At 48.1% G+C, this 24909-nt stretch overlaps 3 protein-coding genes across 3 annotated transcripts; 1 reads left to right on the plus strand and 2 right to left on the minus strand.

Annotated features, from left to right (window-relative positions):
- Positions 1-4108: 4108 nt before the first annotated feature.
- On the plus strand, positions 4109-4780 carry LOC119330294 (histone H2B.3-like). Its single transcript, XM_037603400.1, has one exon. It carries the CDS (start codon positions 4199-4201, stop codon positions 4625-4627), a length of 429 nt encoding a protein of 142 aa, XP_037459297.1. The 5' UTR covers positions 4109-4198; the 3' UTR covers positions 4628-4780.
- A 581-nt stretch (positions 4781-5361) lies between these two features.
- LOC119330293 (protein STRUBBELIG-RECEPTOR FAMILY 3-like) lies at positions 5362-13042 on the minus strand. The gene is made up of 17 exons (XM_037603399.1): positions 12550-13042; positions 11317-11446; positions 11158-11226; positions 10906-10971; positions 10747-10818; positions 10582-10653; positions 10419-10490; positions 10273-10338; positions 9044-9109; positions 8395-8867; positions 8259-8312; positions 7861-8171; positions 7508-7776; positions 7274-7412; positions 6340-6479; positions 6043-6199; positions 5362-5906 (listed from the first exon to the last, which is right to left on the minus strand). The coding sequence occupies exons 1-17, from the start codon at positions 12671-12673 to the stop codon at positions 5820-5822; spliced, it is 2367 nt and encodes a 788-aa protein (XP_037459296.1). The 5' UTR covers positions 12674-13042; the 3' UTR covers positions 5362-5819.
- A 7586-nt stretch (positions 13043-20628) lies between these two features.
- Positions 20629-24569, minus strand: LOC119329709 (ubiquitin-conjugating enzyme E2 22-like). Its single transcript, XM_037602783.1, has 7 exons — positions 24290-24569; positions 22565-22692; positions 22351-22495; positions 21983-22060; positions 21719-21831; positions 21428-21531; positions 20629-21236 (listed from the first exon to the last, which is right to left on the minus strand). Exons 2-7 carry the CDS (start codon positions 22565-22567, stop codon positions 20924-20926), a joined length of 756 nt encoding a protein of 251 aa, XP_037458680.1. The 5' UTR covers positions 22568-22692; positions 24290-24569; the 3' UTR covers positions 20629-20923.
- Between the last annotated feature and the right edge of the window lie 340 nt (positions 24570-24909).

Genomic DNA, 24909 nt, shown 5'->3' on the forward strand with positions numbered 1-24909 from the left:
ATCGGGAGAGTTTCGGGGGTCACCGGTATTGTACCGGGACCACCGGAAGGGTCCCGGGGGTCCACCGGGTGGGGCCACCCATCCCGGAGGGCCCCATGGGCTAAGTGGGGAGGGGAACCAGCCCATAGTGTGCTGGTGCGCCCCCCTTGGCCCACCCCATGCGCCTAGGGTTGGGAACCCTAGGGTGGGGGGGGGGGGGCGCCCCACCTGGCTTGGGGGCACTCCACCCCTTGGCCGCCGCCCCCCTAGGAGATCCCATCTCCTAGGGCCGGCGCACCCCCTAGGGGGCCTATATATAGGGAGGGGAGGGAGGGGCAGCCGCACCCCTTGAGTCTTGGCGCCTCCCTCTCCTCTGCTACACCTCTCCCTCTCGCAGTAGAACGGCGAAGCCCTGCTGCGGTGACCCCTGCATCCACCACCACGCCGTCGTGCTGCTGGATCTTCATCAACCTCTCCTTCCCCTTGCTGGATCAAGAAGGAGGAGATGTCACGCTGACCGTACGTGTGTTGAACGCGGAGGTGCCGTCCGTTCGGCGCTAGGATCTCCGGTGATTTGGATCACGTCGAGTACGACTTCCTCATCCCCGTTCTTTGAACGCTTCCGCGCGTGATCTACAAAGGTATGTAGATGCAATCCGATCACTCGTTGCTAGATGAACTCATAGATGGATCTTGGTGAAACCGTAGGAATTTTTTTGTTTTTTGCAACGTTCCCCAATAGTGGCATCATGAGCTAGGTCTATGTGTAGTTCTCTTTGCACGAGTAGAACACAATTTGTTGTGGGCGTAGATGTTGTCAACTTTCTTGCCGCTACTAGTCTTATTTTGCTTCAGCAGTATCGTGGGATGAAGCGGCCCGGACCAACCTTACACGTATGCTTACGTGAGACCGGTTCCACCGACTAACATGCACTAGTTGCATAAGGTGGCTAGCGAGTGTCTGTCTCTCCCACTTTAGTTGGAGCGAATTCGATGAAAAGGGTCCTTATGAAGGGTAAATAGAAGTTGATAAATCACGTTGTGGCTTTCACGTAGGTAAGAAAACGTTCTTGCTAGAACCCTATTGCAGCCACGTAAAACTTGCAACAACAATTAGAGGACGTCTAACTTGTTTTTGCAGCAAGTGTTTTGTGATGTGATATGGCCAAAGTTGTGATGAATGATGAATGATATATATGTGATGTATGAGATGTTCATGCTATTGTAATAGGAATCACGACTTGCATGTCGATGAGTATGACAACCGGCAGGAGCCATAGGAGTTGTCTTTATTTTTTGTATGACCTGCGTGTCATTGAGAAACGCCATGTAAATTACTTTACTTTATTGCTAAACGTGTTAGCCATAGTAGTAGAAGTAATAGTTGGCGAGCAACTTCATGGAGACACGATGATGGAGATCATGGTGTCATGCCGGTGACAAGATGATCATGGAGCCCCAAGATGGAGATCAAAGGAGCTATGTGATATTGGCCATATCATGTCACTATTATTATTTGATTGCATGTGATGTTTATCATGTTTTTGCATCTTGTTTACTTAGAACGACGGTAGTAAATAAGATGATCCCTCATAATAATTTCAAGAAAGTGTTCCCCCTGGCCATCATCTTTGGCGTGGATTTTTCTTTATTTCTTTTAAGACGTTCCGTGGAGTTTCAGGACTTTTGGAGTTGCGCAGAATAGGTCTCTAATATTTGCTACTTTTCCAGACCAGAATTCCAGCTGCCGGCATTCTCCTTCCTTATGTAAACCTTGTAAAATAAGAGAGAATAGCCATAAGTATTATGACATAAAGTGAAATAACAGTCCATAATGCGATAAATATCGATATAAAAGCATGATGCAAAATGGACGTATCAATGCCAGACAAAGTTGTCCTCCTGCGCGAGTCCATCGCCGCACATCGGACGCCGAGTCTCCACTGCGCGTCGCCGCCGAGATCCACCGCCATCAGTGTGTAGGATGAAGCACTGCTCCACCAAAGATGTTGTCCACCGGCCCCTCAAGTCCCTATACACCTCCAAGAATGATGCCCCTAAGGGGGAGACGACACAAGAGTGACATCGTCATCTGATCTACTAATTTAGGTTTCCCCCGGAGGTAGCAGACAGTTGTTTGGAACTTCTCAACAGCGATGCCTTCAAGAAGGAAACGACATCGAAGAGTGCCGCCATCGTCAGCCTTGGCAGCTAGCCAAGAGCAGGTTTTCACCCATATCTATTCGAAGAACCTCCATCAAGCATCTTGTGCACGGATCGCCGCCTTATCTGACGGGGACTAGACGAAAAGGGACCATACGCCACCGCCTGACCGGCCACGGCACCACCATGGTGCCTAAGCAGACGCCATGGTCAGGCCCACCACGCTAGCCCGTCGCTGCAGAACCAAGCCGCCGGCCGGCCAAGCCCATTTGGGTCGGGCGAGATCCGTGAACTAGGCTGCCACCACAAGAGCGCCTCTGGCACGGGGTGGCCGGCCACCACTATTGCTACCGCTACTCACACCGCCAGGAACCTGCTGCTACTTGCCGCCGGATCACCGTCGTGATGTGTGTTACTGCCGCGCGAGGGAGAGTGCCCCGCCGCCGCCGTCATAGGCCATAGCACAGGCTTCGCCCGACGTGATCTTCGGCGGCGACTGATACGTCTCCAACGTATCTGTAATTTTTGATTGTTCCATGCTATTATATTATATGTTTTGGATGTTTAATGGACTTTAATATGCTTTTTTATATGATTGTTCCAAGGAATATCAAACAGAATCCAAACGGAACGAAACCTTCGCGAGGATCTTTCTTGGAACAAACGCAAACCAGGAGACTTGGAGTGGAAGTCCGGAACTCCGTGAGGCGTCCACGAGATAGGAGGACGCGCCCAGGGGGTAGGCGTGCCCCCACCCTCGTGGGCCCCACAGACTCCACCGACGTACTTCTTTCGCCTATATATACTCTTATACCCAAAAAACATCAGGGGGAGCCATGAAACCAGTTTTCCACCGCCGCAACCTTCTGTACCCGTGAGATCCCATCTGGGCCTTTTCCGACGATCTGCCGGAGGGGGGTTCAATCACGGAGGGCTTCTACATCAACACCATAGCCTCTCTGATGATGTGTGAGTAGTTTGGTGTGCTCCAATCTTGATTTGCTGTTGTCCGGTACCCTGCTCAGGCCTGGTCGGAAGATCAAATGTGGGAAATCATGACTTGTTGTATCATCTTGCATAACATGATCATCGAGAGCGAGCAGGAAGAGCCAATGCTTGACACTGAACCATACTACAGGCAGGATCCTCTAGCCGAAGTTGATCACCAGCTACCGGAAATCTGGACTGCCTACCTCACTATGCGTCAGGAGATCCGAGACCCACAGGTGCATCATCAACGGCCTATGGAGGATCCGAGACCTGGATTTGGTGAAGCACTATGGAGAATCAAGGGCGACGCCGGGCTCGACGTGTGATGAAATATGAGTTTTTATTTGTTGAACTATATAATTTGTATTGAACTATTTGTTGTTGCACTATTTTGTTGAACTATTTGATTTTCTGTGATGAACTATGTGATAAAAATATTATTTATTTTGAGAATTCAATGCCGAACCACGCCGAATATGAACCGTTTCTCATCGATATTGGACCATTTTTCTATTTATCTGGGCCGAAAAGCGGCCACGAATGGCCCGATATCGGCGCCTGGGGCCGACCTGGGAACGACGGCTGGATGCCCAACCGCCTCCAACGCTGATTTAGCTGCCGGTTCACTCCCAGGCGATGATTTTTGTGCCTTGTGAAAGGGCCAACGGGTGGAGATGCTCTAGTCATGTGAAGCTGGAACATGCGTCGCTCTTCCTCAGCTGAGATGCAGAGGATGGAAAACCATCTCACCCAAAATTCCCGCCACGAAGAGAGTTTGATCTCCCCGCCCAAGTTTTGGCCACGTCATCGATCCGCGCCGAAGCTCATCAGGGCCGTCCATCAGAAACAGCAGCGAGCGGCTGATATCCGTCGATAGACCACCCGACGTCACCGATCCGGGGCACCAACCCCTCCTCCAATCAGAGTCCACCTCCTCCTCTCCATAAATAAAGCCGCCGCGCCCTCCCCATCCCATCACCAACCAGCAATCCAATTCCCCACCACCAGTCCCCTCGCACCCTCCGGCGAACCACCGCACCTCTCCCCGGCGAAGCAACAGCGTCCGATGGCTCCCAAGGCGGAGAAGAAGCCGGCTGCCGCCGAGAAGACCCCGGCGGCGGAGAAGACCACGGCGGGGAAGAAGCCCAAGGCCGAGAAGCGGCCGCCCAAGTCCAAGGAGGGCGGCGCCGACAAGAAGAAGAAGAAGGCCAAGAAGAGCGTGGAGACGTACAAGATCTACATCTTCAAGGTGCTGAAGCAGGTGCAACCGGACATCGGCATCTCCTCCAAGGCCATGTCCATCATGAACTCCTTCATCAACGACATCTTCGAGAAGCTGGCCGGCGAGTCGGCCAAGCTAGCCCGCTACAACAAGAAGCCCACCATCACGTCCCGGGAGATCCAGACCTCCGTCCGCCTCGTCCTCCCCGGGGAGCTCGCCAAGCACGCCGTCTCCGAGGGCACCAAGGCCGTCACCAAGTTCACCTCCTCTTAGATACGCCGTTCCCTGTCTTCTTGGTCGGTCGATGCTTCTCTCTGTAATGGTTAGCTGTTCGGGCTATGTCCCTGTGTAACTTGTGCTGGTGTTGTGGCATCACACTGTTTCAGTATCTCGTGAAATAGTAACGATGGTTATTTATTCTGTCTATCATGTTCAGTTCTTACCGTGATATCCCTTTTCTTGAGTAGTTCTTGCTATGATCCTGTTCCTGAGTCCATCTTGATTTGGCTTGTTATGCAACCTTTGTTCTGAATTATGAATTATGATACGGTTTGGGCCGAATTCGATGGTTTGGGTTTTGCAAAAGGACACCAACCATTCGGCCAGACGCAATTTGTAGGTGACCAGTTTCCTGTATGAGGAATGGAGCGCAGGGCAGAAGGTTGTGGGTTACAAAACAGAAATAAACCAAGGAGGAAAATAATTATATTTCTTGAAATAATGTACATTTTTCAAGTACGGGTCTACAAAAGAAATTGTCAAAACCTGCAAGTGTGAGTTTATTCCTTTTTTTTTCGAGTTAACTATGAGTTGATTCAACTTTGAATATTCCTTGCGAGTTGCATTGGTTGTAAAAATTATAAATTTGCAAGCCAGAGTTTAGGCCACAAAATGCTTGCAAAAAAGCGTCCCTCTTTGTTTTGGTATCCAGAAGACCAGAACATACAGATTTTACTTCCAACACGGTCCAACCTCATGCTAAGAGTGCATCCAGAATCACTACGCAATTGAGGCATTCCATAGGAATTCAAGAAGCTCGTTCATTTGTTCAAAGAGGGCTACATAGGAAATTTTCCTGTAGGGTTCTAGTCCTTCCGGCATTCCCCCAAAATCCATCACCAGAGATGATCATGGTATTGCAATAGCAGTTTTACATCCATTTCCTGCACATTCCCCATCTCTGCATTTCCCCTGCTTTCTGCGTCAAATTTCTGTTCACTAAATACCCGGTATTCTGTCTAAGACATTCCATTTGGAAAGCATGATGTTTTCCTTGAATGAATGTGACCACCACCTACTCATCATTTACATAGTTACATGATACACTGGTAAGGATCAATAGCTATACTTCTCCCAGAAATCTGTGACATATGATGTGCTCTGCATTATGCCAAAAGAAGTTCCATCCCAAAAATTTCCGAGCGGCGACTTTGCCCATGAGATTTGTGAATCATCGAACTGCTTGTTACTCTGATTCCTCACGAGAAGCATTCACAATGCTAGTTATGTCCTGGACAACTGCAGACACCGGTGGCCTGAATTCTGGCTCCCTCTGCATCATGAAAGTTTCTTATCAGATATGTTTTATGCCTTTGATTCATAAGGTTCTTGTGCAAAAAGTGGCAAGCATCACCTATAGTATGCTTAGGAAATTGCATCCTGGCAGTATTAGAACAAAAATGAATTACCTGGATACAGCGGCTGATTATGTCAGCAAACCGCGACAATACTTTCTCGGAGCACTGCCCTCGAATAGAAGGGTCCACCATCTTGGAAAGGGATTCAATGTCATGGAGCTGACAACCGGCCCATCTAACAAGATGCTGTTCATGGCGTGGGCGTGAACTGTATAATTTTTCGGTTTTCACAACAGACATGCAGGTGAGTCAGAGAGTTGTTTTCTTATGCCAAGCATGAGAGTTCAAATATGAAACAAACAAGGTAAGTTCGTTGTGAAGCCAAGCATGAGAGTTCAAATCTCTTACCTATCGTATGGTTTACGCCCGGTAAGAAGTTCTAGCATCACTACTCCAAAACTGTAAACATCGCCTCGTTCTGAAATGATCCCAGATTCCTGGAATTCAGGCGCATCATAGTTCAGTAATGTGCGCAACCGACCTGACAGCTGCAACAAAAAGAAACATCCGTGAGCACATAACAAGATGAGTCTGTCAATGCATGGGCGAATTAAATAGGCTAAGGCAAAGGCTAAGTATACTCATTTGTGGTCAAAATAGGATATAAAGCATCAACAGCTACTGAAGTCAGTAACTAATTAAATCCTTCTAGCGAACGGTCCATAAAGCTTTTCTAACAAGTTAAATCTACTCATTTAACATGTTGATACTCTAGTGGAATACCCCGGTAAAGAAACAGTAGGCCCTGTTTGGATTGGATGTAAATTTTGTGTGATCCCCGGTATTCAGTTCAAACTTCAGCTAAATACCGGGGAGCTCACTAATTTCACACTCAATCCAAGCGGGGCCTTAACAGGAAAGACAATCTGTTATCCCCATCACCAGATTACTAATTTTAAGACTTCGAAGGGCGAAGGCATACACCAGAAACCTTTCATTTTCAGTACAGTGCACTGATTTACTGATACTAAAAGACTATTAACAAATTATCACAGTCTATTAGAAAGCTAAGGGAAGACAGAAATGCCGTATCATGCAATACACAACCACATTAGCAAAGCTGATTATCAACATCTGACGTTGATACAGATTTTCTTAGAATGAACTAGTGCATGTTGGTACATCACTATTAACAGATATGCTTCACATGCTATACTAACTTTGGGCTGTATCACAGTTTTGAGACATAGCACCATCAGCCCTTAAAGTAAGAGGGACCTGAACTTGCCCCATTTTTATGTACTTAGAACATGCAATATCTATAACACATATTACAGCTTACCTGAGTGACAGAACTTGAGGGCATCAGCTCTGCTAGTCCACATTCAGCAACACACACTGACAACTTATCATCTAGGAGAACATTAGCTGGTTCAAAATTCTGATGCACGATCGGGGGTTGGAAGCTTTCATGAAGATACCTGCAGGGAAAGAGTAATTCAGAGTATAAATCTCCACACATGTTAAGAGAGGCAGATATGGACTGCATAAAAGATAAAACTATAATTTGGCTTACTCTAAGGCTTTGCCGGAGCTAAGAGCAACCTGGAGACGAGCATTCCATGATAGTTCAATGTCGATTTCCTCTCTATCATGAAGTGCATCATCTAGTGTTTTTCTGCTGAAGTGATTGTATACAAGTAATCGCTGTCCATATTCAGCACAGTATCCAACTAACTCAAGGGTGTTGGGATGCTTGATCTCTGAGATAAGCGCAACCAGTTCTAGAAAGTCATCCACTGACACTCTTCCATTAGGATTGTCGATCTTCATAACTTCCAATAACTACAAAGAATAAAATAAATCAAGCATAATGTTTAAACTGCACGACAAATAGTGAGTTGCATTGTTACAAGTAGTACTTCATACCTTGCCTTCAGGAAGCTCAGCTAGGAATACCTTTCCTAATCTACTCTCTCTTATCACATTCTGCTCTCTGAAATTGCTTGTATATTGCTGAAGAGATGCAACAGAGTAGGGTGTGGCAGATGTCGGGGTACTTGTCCTTGGTGGAGGGCTATGCCTCCTTTCTGGAGCAACAATGGGCTTAGGCTGTACAACAACTTTTTCAGTAGGGGGTGGTGGAGGGGGAGGGGGTGCAACTGCAAAAAGTTCCGAGTCTGTCCGATCCAAATTAATTATGTGCTCCTTTCGGTTTTCAGCAGGTTTCTTTGGGAGAACTGCAAGCATTTGCACAGAACTTAGACATTTTAACTTGGTGAACAACATGTCAAAATTAGACTGTCCTTGTTTCAAGGGCTTCATACCTGCTGCTGCCAAACTTGACTCACGGCTCCTCTTTTCAAGGGTCTCACCTGGACCTATCAAATAAAATATCTTCAATTAATACAGAAAAATAAATCCAGAACACCCTGTTCTACCGGTATATGCACAGAAGTTAACCTTTTTTAGTATCATCCCTTTTTTGCACTGAAGCCGGCATAATTTGGGGCTCAACCCTATGATGGACCCTTCCCAGCTGACTTCTGTTATAATCATATCTTGACCGTCTCTCTTGGTACTTGGTCAAACAAAAGATTACCAGCAGGACTATAGATATGAATAGCACTACTACAAGAATAACAAATCCGGCAATCTTGAGCTTTTTTGACGAATTATGTTTCTGAGATGATGAGGTGCTATCTCGAGTAGTTGATCCATCAGAAGAGTTTGAGGGAGGAGGGGATTTTGAAGGGGGCGATGGAGGTGAGGGTGCTTTTGTTGGACTTAGATCTGTAGGCGTTGTTGTTGGAGTTGGGGCTTGTTTTGGTCCTGCTGGTGTTGGAGTTGGTGCTGGTCCTATTGATGAAGGCGGCGACGCTGAAGGCGGTGATGCTGACGGGGCTATAGTCGTATTAAATGGATTACCATCCTTTCTGCACTGGAATTATGTCAGTCACTTAACAAGTCACACAAAATCAATGCAATTAAATATCTAGATCTTCAATAGATGAAATAATGTCAACATTAGACAATGTGATAGGCTGATAGCTATTGCAACTAGGCTGGCACTAAGAAATAGATGAATAAAAGAATGAAGAGGCTTTCTCACTTGAAGATCGGTATGTTCTCTAGTTTCGGAGGTACTGGTCCAGAAAACAAGTTGTTCTCTACATTCCTGAACAGAGTAAGGAAATTGATAAGTAACAAAGAGAACCATTTAATATCTGGAGTAACATCTTTACCACTAGAACAGCATATGGGTTAAACTTTATACTTTGGTAGTGCCATCAATAGCATTGTTCTTTTCTATCAATTAAAACAAAGAAAATATATAGCGTTTCCAAAGGAAAGTTTAGAAGCAAAGCAACTGCCTATTGGGAAATTAATTGCCGGTGCGGTGCCTATTTAACAAAAACTGCAGTAAAATGGAAAGATGCATTGGCTTCTCGAAAGAAGAAATCAGCTACAGTGGGAAACCATTGCCTCCAGAAATAAATGAAAGCCAGATGACAGAAGTGCTTCCTACTACCAGAAGGTATCATCAAGAGACATGAAATAGCGTTTTACTCTCTCTGTACCGTAATATATTATGGTACAGAGGGAGTAACACCTTAATATATTGTGCAAAACATTCAAAAGGCATAAGTTTTTGTGTGTCAGCCACCATGATCTTATAGACTTATCCTCTGAAGACAAATGTTGTGCAACTGATGGCTTGATGGTTTTGTAAGTAACTATCTAAGGCTCTGTGCGTCTGGTAGAACCAGGGGTCCTACCGGACCTGCTCCGGAGTTTGTAGGGGAAGGATGGAGTGGGACGGGGCGATGATCGGGCGCGCCGGCGGCTGGGCGCCGTCGCGTCGGAGGGAGATGGCGGCGGCGGCTAGGGTTCCGGCTCCTCTGGGAGCCGGGCAATAGGGATAATAATATTCTTATTGCTTGATTAGATTGATACATCTCCTCTCCTTATATAAAGAGGTTTACTTGACTCCTATCCTAAGCAAACGATCCTAATGCGATAAGATAATTGGGCTAAGCCCCTAATAATGATTAAGATACTTGGGCCATAACCCACTGGGCTAAGCCCCTAATATGCTGGTCATAACAGCGTCAATCAATGCAGAGGCCAGGGGCATGCCTCTTTTTCGAAGAAAAAGTAAGTAACTGACTAATAAGCACATAATAATATTAAATCAGCAAAAAACTTTACCGGAACAGGTAGAATTAAATCAGCAAAAAACTTTACGGGAACAGGTAGAATTAAATCAAATGCCTTCTATTCAATTTGCTAAGATAACTGAAAGAGGATGATATAAGGAAGAAGACAATGAGGGATTACAGGTCTTTGATGGGGAGATCCTGCAAGTTGTCAAGGGTCCCTGACAGTTGATTGTCTTGTATGCGCCTATCATATAACAGTTAACAAATAAGGAAACAGAAATGACCTGGGAAAATAGGAACATGAAAGGTAAGATGTAAACTCACAATGTAGTCAAAGATGACAGGTTTTTCATTGAAGGTGGTAACACACCAGTAAAGTTGTTCTCAGAAATATCCCTGTAACAAAGCTTGGATGCTATCAGCAAGCAATTAATACATCATCCTGATCAACACCTATAAAAGTGTAGGAAATAGGGATACATCTTACAGATTTATAAGTCCAGCAAGTGAATCGAAAGCATCTGGCAGTTCTCCATCTAGATGGTTGACGTTGAGTGACCTGGGAAAAATAAGGATATTAAGAAATGCGCTTGACAAAACAAACTAGCATGAGTATAGACTCGTTGAGAAAAAAAAAGAAGAGGAGTCTTACATGGCTGATAAACCTGTAAGTTTGGACAACGAACTGGGAATACTTCCAGTGAGCTGATTAGCAGAGAGGAAACTGCAGCAACAGTGAGTAAAGATTGTACCATCAGATGGATTATATCTCAAAGACTAAAAGAGTTGCAGACGAGATCAAAACACGTACAGATTCTGCAGTGTGAGAGGTAGGTCTTCTGGTATAGTTCCACCAATATTATTGTTACTAAGATCTCTACGGGAACAGGTAGAATTAAATCAGCAAAAAACTTTATTTGGATACAGAAAAAGTAAATTAAACCAGCGGAAGAAGCCGTAAAAAAATATCAGTGATTTTTTTTACTGTGGCGACAATGGCGAAACAGGATATATATAATGATGAACTCAGCAAAGAATAAATTTACTGCATTAGCGCCCTTACATGGTGGTGATTGAAGTGAAGTTCCCTAAGCTGCTCAGCTGCCCTCCCAGGTTTGCGACATTCATCTTTCTAGAAAATGGTAATCTCATAAATAGTCCAAAACAAACAAATCAACGAAAGTACGAAACAAAAGCGAGCCCAACGAAGAGCCTGACATACATTTTGGTAATGCCTGTGCCGGTGCAGGTAACTCCCTGCCAACCCTCGCCGCAGGGGTCTCCGCCGTTTGGAATCCACCCGGGAAGGCTCGGCGATCCGAGCGAAACGTACAGTCCATTCATAGCAATAACTACACACCACAAAAAGGATATAAAGAAGAAGCCATGAGCATGAGCATTATTAATAAGTGGAACCCATACAAATCCCCATGCTGCCAACTTTTGCATCACAGCACACATGAGCTGAAGGCAGCGAGCGATTTTTAAAAGAACAGGAATGCACTTGCAAAAGCCACACTGGGTTCCCCACCCACATTTGTACCACTAAACAGACTAATGAAAAAAGCTTGTGAGAATCAACACGTGTTACTTGGATCACTTTTGATTCCTACAGTAATCTCACCCCAGCACCTCGTTTGTCTGCTATTTTGCAGATTCACCGATACGGCAATTAGCGCGATTAAGAGTGAAACACGCGTTGTGGTGCCACTTAAAAGAAAAATCCAATCTACCATTGCTTTCGCTGGCCGTTCATGCTATCAACTTCGACCGATCCGGCTCACGACCAACATATCTCTTTATCCCGTTGCTGTCGAGGACGATGGGAGGGACACAGTTGAGCAGAGGACACCACGCTACTACTGTAGGCCTCAGAAGTTGCTCTCGTTATCCCTGCCGACAGGGACGGCCCGGTTGCTGGAAAGCCAGTAAAAACATCAACCGATCCGAATTACACATGTCGTGGTCGATCGCCTCGCGCTCGCCAATTCTGCGTTGCCGCACCCGAGACACAAAAAATCTGGTGGCAATCTCATGAAGAACCGCGCTGCGGAATTCACCACCGGAGTTGAGCCCGTCGAACCCACAGACCTATCCGGAAAGCCGGAGGGTCCTTTGGGGCCCCCCGTCGGTGCGCTAGCTGTCACCACGTTCGTGCTCCCTCAAAGAAAAAAAAAAGTAACCACGTTCGCATCGTACGCGAGCGCCGCCCGCAGCCGACACAGTTTCACCGCGCACGGTCAAATTGCGGAGTAAAAACCCGCGGAACCGGCGTAGATTACGGGCTCGCGTGAGATGGAGCAAGCGGCGGCGGCGGACCGAAAATCAATCCCCTGCTTCCCACTTCCACCGGCGAGGAGCATCGGCCCAACCGTGTCGGTCGCTCGCCGCACGCAGGCACGCACGCACGCACCGGAACGGCTAACGAGAGAAGGGAAAGGGCGAGGGGGCGTACCGTCGGAGGCGTCGGTGACCGCGCGCGCGCCCCGCGGCGCCAATGCGGCGGCGGCGACCAGCAGCAGAACCAGCAGTACTCGGCCGCCCCCGCCGCATGCGCGCGCCGGAGCCCGCCTCGTCATCTCCGCCCGACAATTCACACCATCCGGCGCGCCGTCTTCCCCGCTCCCCGCCACACGCGCGCGCGGGGCTGGAGCACGATCGGAGTCGGATGGGAACCGCCGGGCCGGCGCAGATCACGACCGCGTAGGGAACACCGGAAGAGGGGTGGCGGAGAAGTGGACGCGGGCGAGGCGAGACCAGCAGCAAGTGGCAAGCGAGCAGGGAGAGCACAAGGGAGGGAGGGCGTGCAGAATAATGATGCGGTGACGGGTGGAAGACCGAAGACGCGAGGAGGAGGAGGAGGAGGAAATGCGCGCTGGACTGGACCGGACGGACGGACGGGATGGCGCCGGGTGAGTTTTAGGTGGCGGGCGGGCCCAGGGTCACTCCACCGGCGGATCGGGCTGGCGGTCCACGGCGGCGGCGGCGGCACAGGGGATGCGCGCATGTGCGTGCGGTGCGAGCTCTGCCTGCCTAGCTGTCGTGCCTCTGTATTTTTGCGGCGGTTTGTGGGCGCATAGCTGGTTTTGCCGGGCCGTTTCGGCCTCTGGACTTTGGACCCTTTCTGCCCGCCCTCCCTGCGCCATCTTCATCTGTCACCATTGTCTCAAAAAAAAAAAAAAATCTTCATCTGTCACCACACGTAACACCGTAACTTTGTCTCAAAAAAAAAGAAAAAACCGTAACACCGTAACACGAACACAAGTTGTATTCCACTCGTGTCTTCCGCCGTGGGCACATTTTTTTCTTCTTGTCGAGAAAGCCGTGACACTGACGAGATAGGCACACATCCGCTTCTCTGCCTCGTTTATTTACCATATCCCTGGAGCATGCACGAGAGGAATGAGTGTCGTGCACAGAGGGGATCGCTGCCTGCTCGCGTACCGCGCCACCCGTTGCTGCGCTCATAGGCCTCTCTCAAGATTTTCTGACAAGTTCCTTCAGGCAGGGTGCCTCCTGTCAATCAAATGGTGTGCACGCCAGCCCGTGGTCGCGGAATCTTCAGGCGTGCACGTACACGGCCACCACACGATGCGTCCGTCAATGGCGACGGCGAAGGCGACGTCGTCGTGAGAATCCATTTGCGTTCTTGTCTACCGCTTGGTTTGTAGTAGCAGTAGTAGTGCATCGGCGGCGATAGCAAGCCTTTTGACTAGCAAATGCAGTCACCCTAGCTGGTACTACTACGCAGCTCGCAGGAGTAGGTGTTGCTCTTGACCAGGTCAGGCACCACATTTGTGATGTGTGTGCATATAGTTGTTGCTCCAATTATGAACTGCTCGTTAACCGACCTTTGTTTTTGCATGCGTGGCTGTCGCTCGAATTTAGAATTACACGAGTTGACCGACTTTTGCATGTACGTATGTTACTCTAGTTTCTCGTCTAGAGACGGGCAGTTTGCCAGATTTAAGTATGTGCACCTGCGTGTTTAGTTGACTATGGGACATTATTAGTAGTTCTTAGCTTTGAGAACTGGGGATGGATGAATCATGGGCCGACTTCAAATTTTTCCTTTTTGTGCGGATGCATGAAATATTCAAGTTGTGCCGCACCCGTCATGAAATGGTAGGTGACGGCCGGGTTAGAGATATATACTCCCTCCGTCTCAAATTTTGTCTTAGACAAGAATTTAGGAACGGAGGGAGTATGTGTGAACACTGATTCCTTCAACACGGAATTACCACGCACAACTTAGTTTACTCGAGCGAAGACAATGTTGCGATTGATTAACATTGACACAACACAATTTTTCTTCGACACTAGCATATTCATATGGCAAGCGATGGTCGCGCGGTACATTTGGTCAGGGCGCGTTTTCAGCCATGTCCACATAATCTTTTGAGAAAAATCGTGATCGGAAGCCATGCACGAGAGAAGCGTGCGTGTCGTGTCCAGGCACCCATGTTCTCGGAATTGCCACATGCTCGCGTATTGTTCTACTCATTGTTTGCCCACGTAACAATCTTCTCGTGATTTTGTGAAAAGGTTCGGCCCTTCAGCTGGGTGCCTCAATAAACAATGTATGTGTGTGTGCACGACAATCCATGCTCGTGGAATCTTTCATTTCATGGGTGCACGTACACGAGCACGACACGATGCGTCCCGTCAATGGCGACGGACGGCGTCGGCGCCCGTCAATGCATGCGCACGCGACGGCTACGTACAGTGAGACTTGTAGTCCCGTGGCCTGTTCGTGCTGGCAGCCTACGGGCCGCTGCTTTTTCTTGATTTCTTCCTACGTGCTACGTTGTACGCTCCAAGTCGACGCCGACGTCGTGAGAATCCATTCGCGTTGTTGTCTACCGCTTGGTTTGTAGTGCCATCGATCGTTAGCTCCAAGTAGTACGCAGTAGGTATTGTTGCTCTGACCTGGTCATTTGTAACTACTACTACTACATAGTACCACATCTGTGTGCACAGTTGTTGCTTGAATTATGAGTTGCAAAGTTGACCGACCTTAGTTTTGCATGTGTAGTTGTCATTCGAATTTAGAATCGCACGAGTTGACCGACTTGTGCATGTATACTACAGTAGCTAGTTCTCGTTTAGAATTGCAATTTGACAGATTTAAGTACTTGCATATGTGTGTTTAGTTGACTTTGGGACATTAAAAGTATTCTCACCATTGAGAATTTGGGATGGATCGAGATCCTACGGTCCGACTTCATTTTCTTTGTTCCTTTCTTTCTTTTGGGATGCATCAAATATTCAAATTGTACCGCATCCGTCACGAAATGGCAGACGATGGCTTAGGGGATGTCAGGATGTGTCAACACAGACTTCTTAAACATTGAATTATACTACTCGCATCTTCAACTCCGACCGTTAAACCGCTCGCATATGTTCGAACAGCCTTGTTCGGACCGCATCCAACGCGGTCTTATATCGGTCTGGGACACGGCCTCAATATACTTTCTCCTGCAATTCGGAGACAAACGTGGGGGTTTTGCAAGCATCCGGACAACACCCATGCCCACTTCTGATCACGGTAATAACACGCGGTTGCCGAGGCGTTTACTCCGGCTCCACCCGCCCGTCCCTCTGCTGCTCACCGTTGCTATGTAAACTAGTGCCCCGGCCATAGTCGCAGTCGTCCGTGTCCGATCCCTCTCCGCACCACTCCCACCAAGGATTCCTCCTGAGCCAAAGCTCTCTGGGACGGGCTGACGCCGGACCAGAAGAAGGAGATGGTTGCCATTTGTAGCCGGAGGACGACAACGTCCCAATGGAGGACGTGGCCGACGATGCCGGTGCTACTCTTCTCCTCCGCGCCACCCTCGTCGGTGCATTGCACCATGACCATCGGCTAGGACCGTGCCCATTACATGGACATGGTGCGGGACGAGCGGGAGGAGCAGTTCCGGGAGGCGCAGGCCCACCCCGCCCACAACCACCAACTTCTTCAGGAGCACCTACAGGTGGAGGAGCAGACCAGCAGGGTGATCGTGCCGGACGAGGACGTGGCTGAGCAAGCGAAGGAGCAGCTCGCCCCTGGCAGGGCGATCACGGTGGAAGCGGATGTGGCAGAGCAAGCGGCGGTGCTTGACTCCTACCGCTCCGTCCGCTGGCGGTACTGCCAGCAGCCGACAGAATTGGCGTCCGCCTACAAGGAATGTGACGAGACGGATGAGGCAGTGTTTGGCGAGATGGACGATGAGGACAACATGGTCGGCTCCGCCGAGACCGCGCCCCGCCACCACGATCACGAAGCCGACAAAGTTCGCAGGCGCTGCCGGCAGCGAGAAAGAGTAGTGCACGGTAGGTCGCCGGCGCTTGGGTCCCAGAAAGGCCACCGCTTCTCCCCTCCCGTCAACGCCAAGCTTAGTGGGCTCAACAACGAAGGCTGATTAGTCGCTTGACGGCGGCGCGGAGGCGGACAACTTCACTTTTCGGGGCTCCGGAGGCGGAGCTAGAGAGCGCCTAGGCGGAACTGAAGAAGGCAAAGCTTCAGTCCTCAGGGCTCATGGCCGGACACGGGGAACAAGCACCGGTGACCATATATTAGGTGTATTAATTATACCTCAAGAGCCGTAGGAGCACAACTTATTTGATGTAAATGCAATGAAATTCGTCATGTTGATGTGAAATCTGGCCGTGCTTGAACGAATTTCGTCCAATTTGGATGACGACCTCCCGCATCCTTGTCTGCGAACTGCCCCCCCTCCCCCCCTTCTCTGCCCGTGGACGGATGCGAGAGGAAATTTGCGGGTTGCCGCTGGAGATGTCCTAACTCCCCGCAAAAAAGAAAAAAGAATTACACCACTAACAACTTAAACTAGTCAAGTGAAACCGATGTTACTATTGATTAACATTGCCACACATACATTGTTTCTTCAACACTAGCATATTCATATGTCAAGTGGTGGTCACGCGGTTGCATGCTAAAGGCATTATACGTTTGGCTGAGGTTTTCTCCGTGGGTGACGCATGAGGGTGATTTTCGACAAGAAACTACTCCATCCGTTCGGAATTATTTGTATCGAAAATGGATGTATATAGAACTAAAATACATCTAGATATATCCATTTATGCGATAAGTAATTCCGATCGGAGGGAATAGCAATCGTCACGGCCCATGAGTTTTACCTTCCCACCCAAGTGTGAATGATCTCAGGTCAACCACGGGCAAAGCATGGAAACTACCCATCGATCACACGCCTCCATCCATGATCCATCCAAGTGCCGGGCTTAAACAAAGCTAGCATCCTGGGCAATCAAAACAATGGCGCCCCCACGGAGATGTCACGCCGTCGCCATCATCACAACTCACGGTGTGAACCTTGAAAACTTGAGTGAAGCTTTCCACAAGCGAGCAAGCGGCCAAGCACGCGTATCCCTGTCTCTCGCTCCCTCTCCAGTCGTGTTGACTGATAAAAAAACCTCTAGGCTGTGATTGGGTGCTGGTTGATCTAGTCCAGCGTGCATTATGTGCGTCTGAACGGGCGGCTCGTAAAGAACACTAGTTCTCACGTGCATGCACGTACAACATTTGTCCCGTCCATGCGATCGTAGATTTGGTCATTAGTTTCGATTGGTACCGGCGGGATGGAGTTAGGATCCGCTGAGGTACAACTAATGAAGAGGAAACCGGTGCGAGTGTACTGTGGATGCATGATTTCCCTAGGTGGTAGGTGTTCAAGTGTGACACACTAGCACGCGCGGACACGCATTGAGAGTTTAAGCCGCCATACCATTTTGAGATTGTTGAAGTCGCCACAAACGTCTTTTCTCAATGGATGAGAGCGTCTCCTCTCACTGAACACACATCGCGCGAAAGGCCTGAAATAGATCAAGAAAAATGCGAGCACCAGCGTCAAGTCTAGAAACTAAACCCTGATGGGCTGAGGATATCACTGTCCTCCTAAGAGCATCTACTCCATCCGGTCCTTTTTAATTCGCATATAAGGTTTGACTGAAGTCAAGCCTCGTAAATGACCAACTTTATAGAAAAAAGTACCAACATTCACAATCTGAAATCAATACCAATAGATGTGTCATGACTTAAGGTTTCATATTGTATAACTTTAGCATGGTAGATGTTGATATTTTTTTATATAAATACGGTCAAACTTTGTGAAGTTTGACTTCAGAGAATTCTAATATGCAGAGTAAAAAGGACCGGAGGGAGTACAGTCATACTTGGAATATCCGGCCCCTCAAACGCCCGCGGACGCGCCCGGGCGCGTCCGCCGGCACTGAACGGGCACTCCTCATTTAGGTCCGTCCGCACCCGCGTATCTCGAATTCGGCCCCTCATATCCATGCAACACATGCACGCGTGAAAACAAACCTATGTAGATCAACAAACTAGCATGAAATCTAGTTAAAACATGCATAATTGTAGCACAAACGATCATCGGACAACCAAAACATGCAGTTTCAATCGGACAGTACCCTAAACATACGATAAAAATACTTAATTCAACAGGGAGCCTTTGGTGTAGGCGTCGTCCGCCGGAGAGTCGTCATCGTCAATGTCGGAGCTTTTGAGCCGTCGTCGGAGAGCTCCATGTGACCCTAGGCAGGCCTTCTGAGCAAGCGTTCCCGCTCCTCGACGTGCCTCATTGCCTTCGCCGATGCCTCGCGCTCCAACAGCTCGATAGCGAGCCGGGGAGCTTTGCGTTCTTCCGTGGGCTGCCTCCGCTGCTGCTGCCCTGATCTAGACGGGAGCGGCACAAAGCAATGTGGAGATGCTGGCTGTAGATGCTCTAACCATCCAATCACAGATTGACTCACGTGGTACACTAGAAGCTATCATAGCGCATACATACCACGCCTCTGACTCGGATGCACTTACTTAGAAGGCAGGCACTTTATCAGTACTTTCCAAACGAATTCTAGACATCCAAGAAAATTTTGGGGTTTCAAACATGGAGAGATCGTATTGCTTCGCTCGTGGCACAGCAGCAAAGCAGTGGTTTGCTAGTTGCTTTGTGCACCAATCTAGGTAGCCAAAGCAGCGGCTCTATTTCAAATAATGCGACCACTCACAGCCAGCCAGCAAATATATTGTATATTGTATATTGTATAGAAAGAACTTTTAGGACCTGTATATTTATTCGTGGGGGAACAGCTGATTTATTATGTATCGGCTCCATTGTTGTTGGATCCGGGCATGGCATGGGCATAGCCGCCGCGTAGATGATCCCATACAGGCAGAGGAGGATCAAGTCTGAGCTCAGCTCATCCATGTGACTGAAAACTGTACGTGCTCGGCCACTTGTCCCCCTCCCCTTGGGTAAATATAGATTGATCGATCGGCAAGGCCCCTACTTGGCTCCATTGTTTAATATCGGCCGAAATGACGAAGCTTGCCAAATCTCACCACCCTGCCTCCGACGTCAGATCGATTATAGTATTAACACTGCAGAACGAGTCCTGCACGGCAATACAATAGCACAATCATGCTGCATGGGAGTAGTAGATTATTGTAGATGTACAGTCGCTGCTGACTGTGCCGCCGCCGCCGACGACGACGATGATGGCGTCTGCGAGGCTTGCGATCCTGGGCAAAAGGCGAGGGCGTCACCGGACTTGTTCTTCACCGGCCAAGCACGAATTCTCCACGCCCGACAGCGGCCACCGTCCACGCCACCACTTGAAATGGATCTGCTTGATGCTTCTTTCTTTTACCGGTCAGTCAAAGAAAGTAACCAAACGTAGAGAAACCAAAAGGCCAAAGAAAGGCACACGGGAGGATGAGAAGCCCGGTGCTCGCCGCAGGCACGCAGGCAGTTGCCTGCGAAAGCCCCCGCGAATCCTCTTTGGGCCACGCACGACACCTTTGGGTTTGGGTGGACCGTCGTCGTCATGATGGGCACCCGCAACTCCACCCCCGTAAAGCCTGGGAAGTTGGGATTCGCGGTGACTCCTCCTCCTCCCGTCTCGTCTCATCCGGAAGGTCGATGATCGGTCGTACGTACTTGCTTGCCACATGATTACCCATCGCCAATTTTAACCCACATCATATCTTGAAAAGAAGCCCGACAGGGGCTGGAGCTTGAGCAGAGGCTACAAAAAGAGGGGGCTGACCCTCACCTGCTTGATGTGAACGGCGGAATTTCACAAAAATGTATGCTTGGCTCAAGATTGGAGGGGAGGTGGTCAGCACAAGAACCGAATCATGCCATCAACTTGATGATAAATTTCCTTCTTCATTTTTTTTAGATTATATATATGATGGTTTCCAATCTAGAAGGCAGCCCTACATGATCCACAAAGGGGAAGATTCCGTGGTAGCTGAAAGATAATCATGGTGGTGTGCACTCAAGAGCACGCCTTTATCAGGTTGTTGTTTGTTACACTGCATCAGATGCTACTACACCCTACAACACCATCGCTAGTGCCGGCTGCCCATTGGTTCAGGGTGAATGAATATCATCCCCTTTTTCACTTTAGCACTAAGCTCGCTTTCAAGGAGCTTCTGTGTCACTAAACAGTCTAAACATATCACAAGACAAAACTTAGTGCAGAATCAGCGGAAAAGGCGACAGTTTGTTCTTCCAAATAGTTCGTCATTGCACATCACTAGAGTTTATTCCAACAGGGGTGCAACTCACATGCATCTCATCTCACATCACTACAGTTCTGACTACAGGCATACTTCTACCAATCAACCACCAGATTCATCAGATGTCCCTTGGGTTTATTTATTCATTCGGTCCCACTGTGCACCTGCTGAATCTGGCGTCGCTTATCAAGGGTAGGGGATTGAATCTCCTAACTACTACAACAGCCACACTTCGACGCTATCCCGGCGGGGTGCGCTGTTACAGCCTCTTCAGGCTCTTCTTCCTGGCATCCATCTTCCTCTTCTCGGCTGGGATTTTGGTGGCAAGCGGCCCGTCCTTCTTGTTTGCCGTTGATGGCCCTACAGCAGGATCAGAAGGAGCTGCGTTCTGATCCTGTATGCCGAGAACTTTGGTCGAGGTGGAGGTGGATACTAGTGCTGGCGCCGATGGTATGTTCTTGCTCGGAACGGTGTTGTTGCTCTGGCCAACGTTTAGAGTTGTGGTTGACTCGCAAATGGCTCCGCTCTTGGACTTGTTCTTATGTTTATGTGCATGAATGCCGGTGTATAGCCTGCATACGGAGCAATATGAAATCATCAGTTGCCTAGGTCAGAGCTCTAGGCGAAACCACAGTATCACCTGCGATCTGATCTGACAGAAATGGCAGCCATGAGATTCATGACCATGTGCCAAAATTGCTCCGTAAGAAAAAGATCTGCGAGCATCGCACTAGGGTTGAAAAATGCATAGTCAAAGGTTGACCTTGCAAGGCGTGCATACTCCTCGTAGTTTTCAAGCAACATCTTTCCAGCTTGTTCATTAAGGGCAGATTCGGGGAATGGTTCGATCAGAAGGCATCTCACTACCTGTGGCACATGACAAAAGGAGCTCATAGTTAGTCTCCCGCATGTTGTGAGAGAGCAGACGGAACTTTATTCCCAGGCCATAGCTATCATGCAGTCCTTCTAAATCTAAATTCAGTAATCTCTTACAAAGAGATCATGCATTGCTCTCAACAGAAGAATGGCGAATTGTGCGGCAGCTTTAGCTTACCAGCAGAACATGTCTCAATCCAAGACTAGGGTTCCAATCCTTTTTCAGCGTGTTCACACATATCTCGCCACTAGTTGCTATGTTTGGATGGAATATTTTTGTCGAGAAGAACCCTGCAGATAAAAGGAGAATGCAGACTTTTAGTTAGAAGTTTCATTTAAAGAAATAGCTGAAGTATAGAAGAATGCAGATTTTCAGTCAGAGGCTTTATTTAAAGAAATAACTAAAGTACAGACAGTTCTGGAAGTTCCAGAAGATAACTACCTTTTGGGGGAGAGTGAGGGAAGTCACGAGACAACAATAGCTTCATCCGGAATACTCCATTCTCATATGGAGTTCCAGCTGCATCATGTCCAGATATGATTTTTAGAACATGAGGTTAAAGTAGTACAATAAGAAAGAGAAAAGAAAGAAACTTCAAACACGTGAGATTTTACAAAATGCATTGTCAGAAAGAACAAGATTCATCGATGCTCAACTTCTAAATAAACAATATGTCAGGAATCCATGAATACTAAAAAAACACCATTATATGCAAAGCTGGTACAATAGCATGGCCAGCATGGCAGCACGGGCAATGTGGATGACAAATAAATAGCAGCTGAAAACCAAAGTATATTTCTGGATCTTACCAGGGCCCTCAATATCAGCAAAAATGGTGCTGAAGTCATCATCATTAACAATAACTTTAATCCCTTCCGGAGGTGATTCATCAAGATTCTTCAGTTCTTTAGCCAATTGCCTGATGACATTTGGTGGGAGGTTCTCATTTGTTGCCTTCCAAAATACACACCATTAGAAACAGAAAAGGAGAAAGCATTTCCATCAAGTCTTTCAGCCACTCACCATGGAAGCAATAACAGCAGACAACTCTAAAGGTTCTCTCTGTGCAGCTTCACTTAGAAGTTTTCTTGTTCCAAAATAGCACTCTAATGGTCACAAAGATTCAGCTCTGTGCAAACAGTGTGATCATCCTATAAGGCAACAACATTTAGGAGATTAGATATGACTGAATCAATATGATATAACAACTCAGTAGACTTATCTGTAACATAGGAAATCAACACTTGTAATATGTTATTTATGGAGAAACTGTAATACACCATTAGTACATGACTTTAATACAACAATTATCATCGCAAGGGGTGTACATACATCTTACAAGTATGACGTCCAATATGAAATAAGTGAATAACCGCTTAGCTTAGTGATACCAATCCATACTGATGTATGAGTAATGCATTTAAAAAAAAATTTACTCACGCGGCTAAGGTATTTTTGAAAGCCAGTACAAATAATGAATCCAATGCAATATTGCGATTTAGTTAGAATTGCAAATTTGGTATTTTGAACAAAACACTTTATTGCGAGTCTAAAGGAGTCATTCCAGCTGACTAATTTATGCACTGTTAATCACTTTGACCTTTAAACAACAGAAGGAACATTCACTACTATAAATAATATATTTATGCGCCCTCATTGTGTGCAAACTGTGAGCACACTCACATGTAACGCGAGTGCTGAACTAGTAATTGAACAATGCTACTCCCTCTGTAAACTAATATAAGAGCGTTTAGATCACTACTAGTGATCTAAACGCTCTTATATTAGTTTACGGAGGGAGTACAAATTAATGGTGCATCCATTAACACCTGCAAGCGACAAGTATTATTCCTACATAAAGCTGGTCATATACCTTTTGTCTAACGCGGTGGTAAGAACTCCAGGAGTGGGGCTACCGACCATGGGTCGAACCCTGGTAATCAGGGATAAGAAAGTCCCCACACTTAGTGTGTACACTCGCGATGTAGCGGCAGGTACAGGCTGGCGTTTGGGCTTTTTTCTCGACCTTACAATGCTATGCATTTGGGTTGTCTCTCCCGAGGGGTCAATTGTTTTTGTCTAAATAAAGGTATTGTTACACATAAATGTTTGCCGGGTGAGGAAACCAGTTAGACCAGACCATATAATTGGCGATTCGGTATTAATTAGGGTGCGTTCCTTGTCCGATGCTACTGCGCTTCTGTCGATTCGCTAACGTGGCAATGTGCTACTTGCCAGTGTGCTAATTTATTACAAACTTGATAATAAACTGGATAAAAATGGCCATTCATGCTCCACATTTCAACTTGTATCCCCTCGCCCCGGCAACGTACTCTAACACAGGCATGCTGGCAAGTACTCCTGCGCACACTAGACACGCGCAAACATGCTCAAACACACACTCACCGGCCGCCGCTGCAGCTTCAGTCCATCGGGTAGCCGGCGTGATCACAGGGCACACACATGCTCACCACTGCAGGTTCAGTCTATCCAGGGGCCGGTGTGGTAACAGGGCCCCAACTGAACATTACAAGCACAAATCACAGACCTGCCCCTTTTCTCTACCTATAAAGGAACTAGACACTCGAATCTCCCTCTCGTTACACTCAATAAGGATGCCTCCGCTGAGAGACCACACTGGGGGGGATGCTAATCGCGGGACCAATGCACACCGGCGCGGGGCGAACGAATCTGAGACTAACCGGGACCCCCAATCTGCCATCAAAACGGAAGAAACCGACTGCTCACCTACTGCCGACGCTGCGCCCCCGGCGGTCCGGTCCGGGTAAGAGATCGAGTTGGAGCCGGCGGGGAGGGAGGGAGGGAGCGGCCGATCCCCGCGCTCGCTCCCTCGCGGTGGCGGCCGCACCGCGGGGAGGGGAATGCAATCGGCACGCGGTGCGGCGGCGGGGAGGAGTCGGCCGGAGCCGCGGTGGCGCGCGGGGATCGAGGGGGCGAAACCCTAGGCGATTTGGGCAGACCGGGAGGGGGGAGAGGGGGAGCGGGGCAGTAAAAATCGGGAGAATCGGGACTGAAATGATGGAATCCATAGGAGGGTAGAGAGAGAGAGAGAGATTGAGACAGGGGGCCGGCGGGTGCGGGCGGGCGATCGGCCCGTTGGCGGCACGTGGGCCCGGATGGGCAGGAGCGCCCGTGGGCCCGTTGCCTGACGCGTTTGCATGGGGTGGCCGTCGCCCAGACGGGAAACAGTCTCGGCTGTAATAAATCACCTTGGGTTCGATTGATACATTGGAAATCACTCTTTGAGAAAGAACAAATCTCTCCGGCAAATCATTAAATCACAGGCGAATTATCTCTTCTCTGCACTAATACAGGGCCAGGAGAAAACCAGATGCGCATTATTCTTC

Source organism: Triticum dicoccoides, chromosome 7A, assembly GCF_002162155.2.
Source record: "Triticum dicoccoides isolate Atlit2015 ecotype Zavitan chromosome 7A, WEW_v2.0, whole genome shotgun sequence".
Taxonomy (NCBI): Eukaryota; Viridiplantae; Streptophyta; class Magnoliopsida; order Poales; family Poaceae; genus Triticum; species Triticum dicoccoides.